Below are 12,230 nucleotides of genomic sequence, written 5' to 3'. Positions count from 1 at the left end.
GTTGACAAGCTAAGGATTTCTAGATTCTTTACGTATTCATATTTTCTAAATGTGAATTACAAAAAATGAATTATAAAAGCATGAATACCAACTTAGCCTAAAAACTATGAATTTCAACGTGTAAAACAAAACCGTAAGACCACAAACGCTGGTATTTAAAAGTCTTTATGCTTTGCGACATCACCCAACCCTAATCAGCTTCTCGTGCATTTGAAGAAGCTTAGCAGTGTCATCTGTGTAAGATGGTTTCACACTATTAATAAATTAGATCTAGCAATTCAAGAACCCCCCAAATGGTAAAAAGCCTGAGACTATTCACTCCTTTTTCTCTTAAAGCACTGAGAACCCAGTGCTACTAATTACTGCAAATTGTAAGAAATGAACCAATTCGGTGAAGTTACTAGATACTGTCTTCCTAAAGAAAATTTCACCTAAGAAATATATACATTGGGTTAAAAACTGTTAGTGAAGACCTTTTAAGAACATGTACTTCTGAATCAGTTCAAAAAATTGCTTTCCTGAAACTGCACGTACCTAAAATAACTTCTGCTTCGTGTACAGATCAGAGGCACTGCGTGGGTGTTTTCTGTCATGTGGCAACAAGCTGTTCTGGTGCAAGACAAAAAACCCGACTTCACTCCGAGAACAGCTTTGGTTATATTAACTCTTGACTGTGTTGTGATATAAATATGGAATCGTTCATTTTAGATGGAAACTAACAAGTGACTAACATATGCTGACTTTCAGAGCATATGTTTTTCGAGAGTAAGTTGTTTAGGGTCAGTAAACAACTGTACTTTAGTAAAACACACTTGAGCTCACACAAACCTCACACAGGAACTCCTTCCAGAGCCTCTCTCTGTGTCTCTCTACAAGTGTGTAAGGAGAAAAAAAGCAAGGAGAGCTAGAATCAGGGTGCAGAACCTATCTACTTGCCTGTCCTCATCAGTAGTAAACTTTCTCGGAAAAGTCTGGGTTTTGCTTTACAAACGAAAGAGTGGGAAAGGGCTCTTTTTTCAGGACCCTGTGCTCCAGGGTCGAGCTCCAGAGTCAAACAGCCTGGGTTTGGCTCAACGGTTCCACGATTTGCCAGCGATGAAACCAGTAAAAGTTACTTAATCCCGAGGATTATCACTTTTCCAGATAATTGAGGTAAACCCCTCAAGATCAGAAAACCAAAAAAAGAAACCCAGGTTGCAAGCAGGAAGCTGTAGCCCGGGGACATGGGAGTTGCAAGGGTAGCCGCCCCGAACTCAAGGAGGAAAAGTGGGTGAGGCAAGTTTAGAGCCTGAAGACAAACTCCCGAGGGGGCCACGTGGGCAGGACCCTCTGGCCGCCACAGCTCTCCAGATCCACTCCCTAACCCCGTGCCTCACTTCCACGGCCTCACCTCCGCTTCCTGCTCCTATCTTCAAATTGTACCCTACCCAGCAGTGATCCCAGTCAGGGCCTGGAAGACAGGAAGGCCAACGCCTAGTAGCAGGGTTGGCGGCAGGAAGCCCCTCATCCTACTCGGGAAGAGAAAACATCCTCGATGTGTATTTTCCCCCAGAAACATTCTTGTGCGGTGGGTGAAATGCACACTAGCATATGCCGTGGTAGGTACATAATGGGCTAAAATGGCATTTTCGGGCTGATTTTAAGGGCTGATAATGACCTGGTACAAGAAAATGTGTTCCCATTATAAACACCGGCCTTTTAAATAATAAACTTTGAGGATGCAACCTGTTGGTAAACTGGAGACTCAGCAGGCATATTTTCAAAATGTAAAGATGACCTCCAGACGTTAAAAATTAAAAACACAACAAACACTTACTGTAATTTTTATAGCTTTGTTCAACACGTTTACCCATTCTACTAGGTCTTGCTGATCGTTAGCTTGTAGGAAGTATTTCCTCATCCCTGCATTCATAACTGTTGAGAGAAAAAATAAACAGTGCATGAAATTTTGCACTTGTTGCATCTAAATTTATGTTGGCACCTGCTTTCTGAAAAACCAGGCCAGGTTCAATACCGTGACTCTCAGATTTGACAAAATGTTAGATCATATGAAATAATGCTTTTAGCACTCTGTAACATAGGTAACATTCTTATTTTTAATGCCTATGTTTTTCATTAAATGGAAATACCAGAATATATTTAGCTAATCCCCTAATGATGAGCATTTAGGCTATTTCCAATTTTTGAAATTATATAAAATATCCCAATGAACCATCATATACATAATATCTCTCCATACTTGGGCTACCAGTTCTATAGGATAAATCTGTTGGGTCAGAGGGAATTCACCCTTAACATTTTCACAGATACTGACAACTTGTCTTCCTATAAGGTTGAACCCATTTACATTCCTAGCAACAGTGAAGGCCTGTTTTATCCAGTGCTCAGCACGCGTCCTGGTTATTAGCACCTGTGCTAGATAGGGACCTTGTCTTCAGCCCCGAGACTGTTGACATTGGAGCCGGAGTCTGCGAACAATATTCCCTAGAAACCCTTTGCCAGCTCGAGCCACGTTCTGCTAATGGGAGGGACTGATGGGAGACTGGGAGAGGCCACGCTCCTAAAGGTTCCCACTACTGCTGACCTCCCTCCCCCTGCAGGAGCATACCACTAGCTACTACTGCTCCAGGCTCTGCGGCCACTCCCCACACCAGCCCTGCAGTCTCCTCAGACACCCATCGCTAGCTCCATCAGGGCCCCTCTTCCAACCGTCCGAAGTCCCAGCTTCTGGTAACACCCCTTCTTCCCCTTTCGTTTCTCTCCAGCGTGTAGGTGGTAGCTGCTTTATGCAATTTCTAATTTCTGGGTTTCCTCGGCATCCCCTCTACACTCTTTCAGCCTTCCAGTATTTGGGTAAGCAGTTCCTCCTAACAAACACCCCAGGTTCGAAATACCTAGTGCAGACTGTTTTCCCGACTGGACCCCGACAGATACAGCAATCTCTGACCTCCTAAATGGTGAATAATCATATCTTGTTTAAATGTGAATTTATCTGATCATTGAGACAAATTAGTTTCTATGTTTCTTGGCCATCAGAATTTGTTTTGTGAGCTTTATTTTCTGTGTCCATATTTCTCCTGAGTGTCCACTTATGTTGTATTGTCTTCTAAGAGCTTTTATATTAATCATTTGTTTTATTTCAAGTACTTTTCTCAGCCTGTCATTTGCCTCATCAAATTCGTCCATGGTATCTTTTAACAAAGAGAAAAATATTCTGTCAATCTTTTCCTTTTCCTGCAATGACTTGAGCTTTCATAGATGCAGAAAATCTCCCCAACCCAAGATCATAAAAATAAACACCTTTAGGGGTGCCTGGCAGGCTCAGCTGGTTGAGCATCCAACTCTTGATTCTGGCTCGGGTCACGATGTCACAGTTCAAGAGATCCCACTTTGGCATGGAGCTCGCTTGGGATTCTCTCTCTCTCTCTCTCTCTCTCTCTCTCTCTCTCTCTCTCTCTCTCTCTGCCCCTTTCCTGCTTGCTCTCTCTCACTCTCAAAATAAATAAACTTAAAATATATATACATACATACATACATATATACATACGTATGTATGTATCAACTGACATACTACCACTCAGTTGGGTATGACTAAGGAAAGGGGGAAATGAAAACCCTCAAAGGAAAAAGTTATTTCTCAAATGCACAGGACTTGAAATTGGAACTGAGACCAAGACACTGAGGCAGAGCTTCCTTGAATGGAGATGAGGATCTGAGCAAGGAAGTCAAATAGTACCTTGTGAAGTGCTGTCAGACAACTAGTATGGAAACTAAAGAAACTTAAAACACTATAAATCAATTCTCTTATATCTTACTAGAGACTGGAGAAATGATCCATGTCATAAGCATAAGTTAAGATGAGTAGCACAGTAGGACATATATCAACACATGGCTTTTATTTTTAATTTCTAACAATTGGTAAAGACTCTTTTCACAACCTTGTTCCAGCTCGGGCTGAGGTTGGGCCCCCTCCCAATGGCTTCTCCCCTCAGCGCTGTTCTGGGCATCTGCCGAGACCAGCTGAAGAGTCTGAAAATCTAAGCACTTAGTACTACACTGCATCTGCTACAAAGTGAGTACTTAATACATCTATTTTTGAATGAATAGCATTTATATAAGGACTTCTTTTAAAAAAGAAAAAAGAGGCAAATATACCTCTAAAACGGGTCTTAGCACACCTTGCAGTCCAAATAAAAACTCATGTGCTGTATTATTTCACGGTAGGAAGAGGCATAAGGATATGGTGGGGGCAGGAGGGGGGTTGGAATCCGAGCCTGGAATCACTCAGACCTGACCAGCTCATGCACTTAACTAGCAATAACATTCTGCAAAACCCATGTAATCTGAGCCCCATTTTCTTCATCAAGGAAATGGATGCAACCCATCCGTTCCTCGAAGGGTTGGAGGTGATCTATGTAAAGGAAGTAGCACAGCGCCTGGGAAAGAATAGACAACATCATCTTCATCATCATCTGGAGACTTCCAAGTAAGGAAGCATTGTGGAAAACGTAAAGCAAATTATTGGGAAGTGCATACTAACAATCCATGTTGGTGGCGGGGGGGGAGGGGGGGTGGGACAGAGAAAGAAAGAAAAAGTATTCGAATGAAAACAAAGTGTACAAAACCTGCCAGTTGCTATGCTTTTGAACCTAGGGTTCCGCAGCGTATGATGACTCCATCCCAGAGGTTGTGTTCTACTATCTTTTCACTTGAGTACTTCTTTACTTCATTTCAAATCTTTACTATCAGAGTGAATGTATCAAACGGGTAAAGCCTGCAGCACAAACACTAGCTTGACTGCAAACAAAAATCATCTGACACCTAAGATCAACTGGTTACAGTTCGGGTATGGGTAGGGACCAAATGGTTGTGAGACATTTTCTCACATTATTTGCCAGTTTTCTCAGTTCCCTCTATTCTTTCTCCATCCTCTCGTTCTCTCAATCAGATGGCAGACTTTCTAAAAGGAACCACTAATTTTCTTATTTCTCTCCTCTCATCGGTCTGTCTTGGTTCTTTGAGATTTTTTGACTTTTTCTTCTGAGTTTTGCATTGTCTTGTGTTCCTTTTCCTATTTGATAGTGCTCTCTCCTCAAATGGCATGTAATCCCAGGCTGTCTATTCGTATTTAAAAGCAAGGTACTAAAAAAACTAACTGGGGGCGCCTGGATGGCGCAGTCGGTTAAGCGTCCGACTTCAGCCAGGTCACGATCTCGCGGTCCGTGAGTTCGAGCCCCGCGTCAGGCTCTGGGCTGATGGCTCGGAGCCTGGAGCCTGTTTACGATTCTGTGCCTCCCTCTCTCTCTGCCCCTCCCCCGTTCATGCTCTGTCTCTCTCTGTCCCAAAAATAAAAAAATAAAAAATAAATAAAAAATAAAAAATAAAAAAAAACTAACTGGAAGCTCCCTGAAAGATATGTAGGGTTACTGACCGCTGGACTTCACTGCATGGCAAAGTCTTCTAGTAGAAATGCCCAGATGTCAGCACCTATGGCTCTCTTCTCTAGGGTATGCAGACCCACCCCACTACACCTGGCTGCCCAGTGCTCTGGAACTGGACACAGGAAAAGAGGTGCATTCCATGCACATATTTTCACTTAATCCTATTTTCAGTTTCACGCTTCATCTCTCCCCTTCTTCCCGAACACAGAGCCTGATTTATTTTTTCTTTCTTTCTTTCTTTCTTTCTTTCTTTCTTTCTTTCTTTCTTTCTTTCTTTCTCTCTCTCTCTCTCTCTCTCTCTCTCTCTCTCTCTCTTTCTTTCTTTCTTTCTTTCTTTCCTTTTCTTTTCTTCTTTTTTCTTTCCTTCCTTCCTTCCTTCCTTCCTTCCTTCCTTCCTTCCTTCCTTCCTTCCTTCTCTTTCTTTCTTAAGTTCTTATTTATTTAAGTAATCTCTACACCCATAATGGGGCTGGAGCTCACGAACCTGAGATCAAGAGTCACATGCTCCTCCAACTGAGCCAGCCAGGCGCCCCTCACTGATTCTATTTCTAAAGGTACTACACATGCCATTTCTTGCTGGGATGGTGGAAGGACAGCTGCCCAACTAAGCTGCATGGAAGCAGGGACTGGCGGCTGTCCCTGACACAGACATCCAAATGTAGTCCGTTTTGGGTCCTCCTCTCCGCTGTCTCCCCAGACAGTACCCAGGACCTAAGTCTCTCTGGAGCTAGGGTGGGGGCAGGACGCTGACAGGCCAGCTCCTCACTGGCTTCTTCTCTACTCTGCTAAGTTATTTTCCATGCCCCCCATCCACTTCCCACCTGTATACACTGTGGGTTACAGACGTCTGCAACGATGGTTTGAGTGTTTCTTGTTCTCACTTGTTTTTGAACAATCGGGAGATGAAATAAAGGTGGAAGAATCTTTATGTTGCCATTCTGAATGGCAGTTGTGGTTCCATTTTAGGAACCTGTGCCGCCCTCTCTGAAGACAAGCATTTTACGAATCTCTTCTCTATGCCCTCTATAGTATGGACTAACAAACTACTGACAGACCAACAAATAACCTTAATCTTTGACTCCAACTAAAATCACCCATTCTGCATACTCCAATGACTGAATGTTATGTATGTTACTATATACTACTATTCCTTCAAGCTGTAGGTTTGAAGTTTTACATTAAAAAGACTTGTCAAGAGAATATGCATTATACATTCTAAAACAAAGTTCTCTGTTGCCCCCATTAGCTTTTCACTCACAAGGCTCTGAAGCATTTTCCTGTTTATAAATTTGTAATAAGCACATAAATTTTTCTTTTGGTTTCTTAGAGGTGATAAAAGCCTTATAGAGGATTCTCTGAACAGCTGCATTACATCCTGCCCACACCCTAGTCGCTTACTGGATGTATATGACTGCCACAGATGTTATCCCCAACATAATGCCTAAAGAAGAAACCCGCCCTTTTCAAGCAAAAGAGAACAGGGGCGCCTGAGTGGCTCAGTCAGTGAAGCGTCCGACTTCAGCTCAGGTCATGATCTCACAGTCCGTGAGTTTGAGCCCACGTCGGGCTGTGTGCTGACAGCTCAGAGCCTGGAGCCTGCTTTGGATTCTGTGTCTCCCTCTCTCTGCCACTCCCCTGCTCAGGCTCTGTCTCTCTCTGTCTCAAAAATAAATTTAAAAAATTAAAAAAAAAAAAAAAAAACCTTAAAAAAAAAGAGAACAAAGAACGCTGATATCATTTCTACCTCAAGAAGTATTTTACATTAATGTAAAATGGTCCTTTTTGATGCCAGTTGGCCACTCTGAATTTTGTCCTTTCCATCACTGGTGTCCCCTGACAAACTCTGAGAGCACATCAACTCTCCCGGCTTCAACTACCACCCAACTATTTTCACAAGTTCCAAATTTCTCCATTCTTGATCTTCAGGCTCCATCCATCTTCAATTACCGTCACCGGAACATTTCCATTTGGATGTTTCCTCACCACTTCAAACTCCTTACCAAACACTTTACCCAATCCAGCTCTCAGGTCCTCGTTTCTTTACTTGAAGCGAACCTACCTGATAGCTCTCTCTTCCCACACATCCAGTCACCAAGGCCCTGCACATTTCCTTCCGGGGTTGTTTGTCCCTCCTCTCCCACTGCCACGACCCAGATGCGGGCCCTGAGATAAGGAGAGTAGTTTGGAAGCCACTGAGCTAATCTGCCTGTATCAAAACTCTCTATCCACACAAAGCACATCCTCCACCTATGTCAGCTTGCTAGATGCTAGTTTCTCGCCTCTCGTTCCCACACATACATACACATACACCACTTGTCCGCGTGTTACGCCCGGACTTCTGCCTGGCCTTTCACTTTCTGGTCTCTCACCGTTCCTGCCAGCCTCCCTGAGTTTTCAGATGTCCGCACACACCTCGCTCTTCTCTCCCGCGTGCCTCTGGTCCTGTGATCCCTCCCCCTTCTCTTCCCAACGCTGGAGGATGACCAAGGTTGAGCTGGCCACCAGCTCAAGTGCCTCTTCACCCAGTGTGGCTTCCCCTGGTAAGGATCCCCAGTAAGGATGTGAAGCTCTTCCTTTGTGTTTCTTTAATAAATTGTACACTCCGTCATGCACTGACTGTAAGAAATGCAAGGATCTCACCAGGTCCGGTGTCTGAGAGACAAGCAGCCTGTGAGATTCTTAAGGGCAACAACAAGCCCAGTGCCAAGCACAGTGTGCACACACTAGACCTTCACTAAATGTTTGCCGAACAAGTGAATCACACACCCTCAACTACCTCTTCCCCCAAGCTGTACACTTCTCGCGACCCACGAGCAGAAGACCAGATCCTTTCCGTTATTTATAAATGCATGTAATATAGAATAATACAAGGTAGAAAGTGAGAAATTACCTGAAATCTCACTGGCGGTCATCGCTATAAACGCCTAGGTAAGGACTATATGTGGGCCGAGGGAGGCGGCCGTGACCGGGATGGACACAGGAAAAGAGGCTTCGAGGGTAGGCGAGAAGTTTTATTTCTTCACCTGGATGGTGGCTTCAAGGGAATTTGCCTCAGAATCATCCATTAACCCACAGGTTTGTGTCATGTGGTTTTCCAGGACTGTTTCCTTTTACAATTATGATGTAATTATGTTAGCCAAACTTAAATCAATTAACATATAAAATAAGGCTACTTACCAAAACAGAACTCAGCCTTTGGCCTTAGCTTAGTTGCATCGCTGACCTAACAAAACAGAGAGACGAGTCGCTGACTTCTTCATATGTGACCGTAACCAACCTTCAATGCTGCACCAACTCCCACAAGTACGATCTCCCAGTAATCCCACACATTTAGCACTCAGGCCTGAAATTACACTTTAAAGGCTACTGAAAAAGAACTGCAAATGGAACACAGAACATGGGTCCCAACTGTAAGATGTTCAAAACAAACGATACTTCCCTGTTCTCTTTGAACAAACTTGCACTTATTCTAAGGAAATGTGAAGACGTTGAAAGTAAACCCTTAAGTTTTATGTAACACATAGGACATTTTGTAGTATAACGTAACTTTCAAAATACCGTCGGGATACACTACAGAAACTCTGAATTCTTCCCAGATTGCATATTTCTAAATTAGCTGTGAACCTGAAGAGAAAATGATGGTGGGCAAGGGGGAGATTGTGTATTTAACAACGTCCAAAAATCCAAAAGGCATTAATCTGCAATGAGGAACCCAAAATGGCACCGGATGCCCTCGTGCGCAGCAGAATACCCTGGGATCGCGGGGTCCCTTTGCTAAACGCAGCACGTGGTTCCTTTCAGAAGGGAAGCAACTGGCACCTGGTTACTGTTATTCCCTCAAATAATGTAGCTCTCTCGGAAGCCTCTTCCTGACTATTACGACCCTAGTGCCGGTGTCAGAACATGTAATTGTAGCGTCTGTTTTGTACCTTCAAAAGGAATTCTAAGTCTGGGGCTCCTGACTGATCCCAACTACAAATTCACAGCTCTGAGTCACACTGGAATTTGTTCCAAGAATAAATTCTGGAAAAAAAGAGGCATGTCTAAAGCAGAGTACAAACTGTACAAGTGAAACTTCGGGACAGAGATGAAAGTCAACAGGGCTGCACAGAAAAGGTTATATTTTAAAAGAGGAGCTGAGGAAGATTCAGGAAGCAGCTGGTCAGTCAGGGCCACTCGCTCAGTCAGTGCTTCATTTTTGAAAAGACCAGGCAACAAACGATTGAAAACCTAGGAGCATGTGGGCGATCTCTCCCTCAACTGCCTATTCCTCATCACCGCCCGGAGTGGCAAAAGCGCTTGGCAACAAATTCACATTACAGCGCGACACCCTACCGGCCGGCCGGCAGACCAGGGCTCTAACACTTACTTTACAAAGACACGCTATGCTTCCTAATAATAAGCACTCTAGAATTGAAGCTGCGAGCTACCCTGAAGCACTTATTAAATGTTTTGATTTACAGGGACACTTAAGGTATACTTAAACAATATCTGTCTTCTGCAGATTAAATAATATGGTTTTAATTAAATAAATAATAATAAAAAAAAAAAAAGGTTTCCCTTTCAATATGTAATCTTTGTCCTCCAAGGGCGGATTTTTTTTTTTTTTTTTTTTTTTTTTTTTTGTCGTCAGTGAGAATGAACAGCTCTGCTGTGATCCTGATAATGAAGTACTTTATCTATGAATGTCTACCTTTATAAGCACACTTGTAAACTGGTCTTCTCTTGAAGACCTCTGCTACCAAATCCCAAAATATGCATAATAGTATACACGTGCATATTACTTAATCTACTCTTCACACCTTCTATCTTGAGCCATCGACGCACATTACTTTGTATAAAAACCCCATAGGCCTAGCTCCTCGACATCTCCATCTCAGTTACCACCCCAATATAATAAAGGGAAAAAAATACCTGAAAATACCAAATCTCAATTTTTGAAGAGAAAAATAGTATTGCAAAAATTCCAGAAAAATCGACAAACGAGAAAACAGAAATTAGTAGAGACAAAGTGAAATGAGGGAAGAATCATTCTTTTATCATGCAGATGGTTCTTACTTTCTTCAAAATAAAACATAAAGAAATCAAAAGTCAGAGGTAATGGGATTAAAAGCTGGAAAACAGTTTAAATAAATACAATACGGACTCAGAAAAAACCTTCTCCAGGGGGGAAGCCCGGGGGGCTCAGTTGGTTAAGCGTCCGACTTCTCACGGTTCGTGGGTTCCAGCCCCATGCTGGGCCCTGCACGGACAGTGTGCAGAGCCTGCTTGGGATTCTCTCTCTCCCTCTCTCTCTGACCCTCCCTGACTGCACTTTCTCTCTCAAAATAAATACACTTAAAAAAACAAAACAAAACTCCGGATTTCCCAAAGACAGAACTTAATCATTAACTGTTTATTCTCCTTCTGATACTCATATACCTAATCGTAAAGGTTAATGTTAACTTTTGCAGTTGGCCACATCTCACAAGCTAACTCCATATTTTGCCTAATTTTACCAAAGACCTTCCTACACACAGTGGCCAGGTACCATCTTCAGCATGATATGACCCCGAACATCATCACCAAACGACACAGAAAGGAAACCGCCCCTCATTCACGCTCATATCCCAAGCAATTCTAATTCGCGCATGACTGAGAAACGATAGAGAAAAACTACCTTTGAAATGTAGGTAAGTTTAATGGCTCCCACACGTGATGATCCAGAAGGTAAGTTCTGGAAACAAATCATTAATATATAATTAGTATCCAGCATTATTAATTTATATTATATTATAATGTTCCACACATACTAAAAGCAGTTAAGAAATTAGATTTTTTAGGGGCGCCTGGGTGGCTCGGTGGGTTAAGCGGCCGACTTCGGCTCGGGTCACGATCTCGCGGTCCGTGAGTTCGAGCCCCGCATCGGGCTCTGTGCTGACGGCTCAGAGCCTGGAGCCTGCTTCTGATTCTGTGTCTCCCTCTCTCTCTGACCCTCCCCCGTTCATGCTCTGTCTCTCTCTGTCTCAAAAATAAAAAGAAACGTTAAAAAAAAAATTATTAAAAAAAAAAAAAAGAAAGAAATTAGATTTTTTAATATCACACTTTACAAATCAACTTTTTCAGTTCAAGTATTTACAAATCAAGCTGACGGCATGGATAACAAAACCAAATTCTATTTGGTTCCACCGTAACGCATTCCATAACTAAAAGGCTAGTTTCATCATTGCAGCTAAACTCATTTTCTTTTTCATGAGCTTTAAAAGCCATAAACAAGATCAGACTTTGTTCCTGAAGGCAATGGGAAAAAATACTTGAGACGTAAATACAATTGTAAGAGATTTCAATACTACACATGTTACTTTGTTCTATTAAAAATTATTAATCAAATATATCCCTAAAAGGTTGATTTTCTTCCATTTAAGTATATTAGTATTATACCGTCCTTTATTTATATTGATTCCATTTTTTAAAATAATTATTAACTGATACTCTTTAAGCCATATGTCAGGAGTGTACATACTGACATGTTCACTATATTTTTGTTCTTCCCTAACAAGTTTGAGGCAGGGTTTGGGTCCTGGAAGAGCTAGGGGTAAACAATTAAGAAGAGAGAATCATGTCTGGGAAAGACTGGCAGGAAGGACTCTGTGGAGACATGAACAGCATTTAGGTTGGTCTTTAAAGGAAATATGTGAAATGCAAACAGAAGAGAGAATATTCCAGGCAGAGAAAGCAGAGGAGCTACAGCAGGCAGATGAGGGCGGCCAGAAGCTACACATAATATGGGATCGTACAGGGTTGTAGTAG

General features: G+C 42.5%; 1 protein-coding gene across 6 annotated transcripts in view; it reads right to left on the bottom strand.

Moving 5' to 3' along the window:
• The window catches only part of PLEKHA1 (pleckstrin homology domain containing A1), a 58,501-nt gene that overhangs the window by 24,243 nt on the left and 22,028 nt on the right, over nt 1-12,230 (bottom strand). For 5 of the 6 annotated variants that reach the window (XR_009252705.1, XM_058697997.1, XM_058697999.1 and 2 more), the window contains exons 3-5: nt 11,101-11,157; nt 8,619-8,664; nt 1,817-1,914 (exon numbers count right to left, since the gene is read on the bottom strand). Coding sequence is in view for 5 of the 6 variants with exons in the window: in XM_058697997.1 (XP_058553980.1) it covers nt 1,817-1,914; nt 8,619-8,664; nt 11,101-11,157 (201 nt within the window). In the remaining variant the exon portion in view is untranslated. The remainder of the gene's footprint in view (nt 1-1,816; nt 1,915-8,618; nt 8,665-11,100; nt 11,158-12,230) is intronic. The other variant, XM_058698000.1, reaches the window with a different exon arrangement.

Source organism: Neofelis nebulosa, chromosome 13 (assembly GCF_028018385.1).
Source record: "Neofelis nebulosa isolate mNeoNeb1 chromosome 13, mNeoNeb1.pri, whole genome shotgun sequence".
In the NCBI taxonomy this organism is placed as follows: domain Eukaryota; kingdom Metazoa; phylum Chordata; class Mammalia; order Carnivora; family Felidae; genus Neofelis; species Neofelis nebulosa.
Note: the sequence above shows the minus strand (reverse complement) of the source record. Positions and strands in the feature narration are given on the sequence as shown.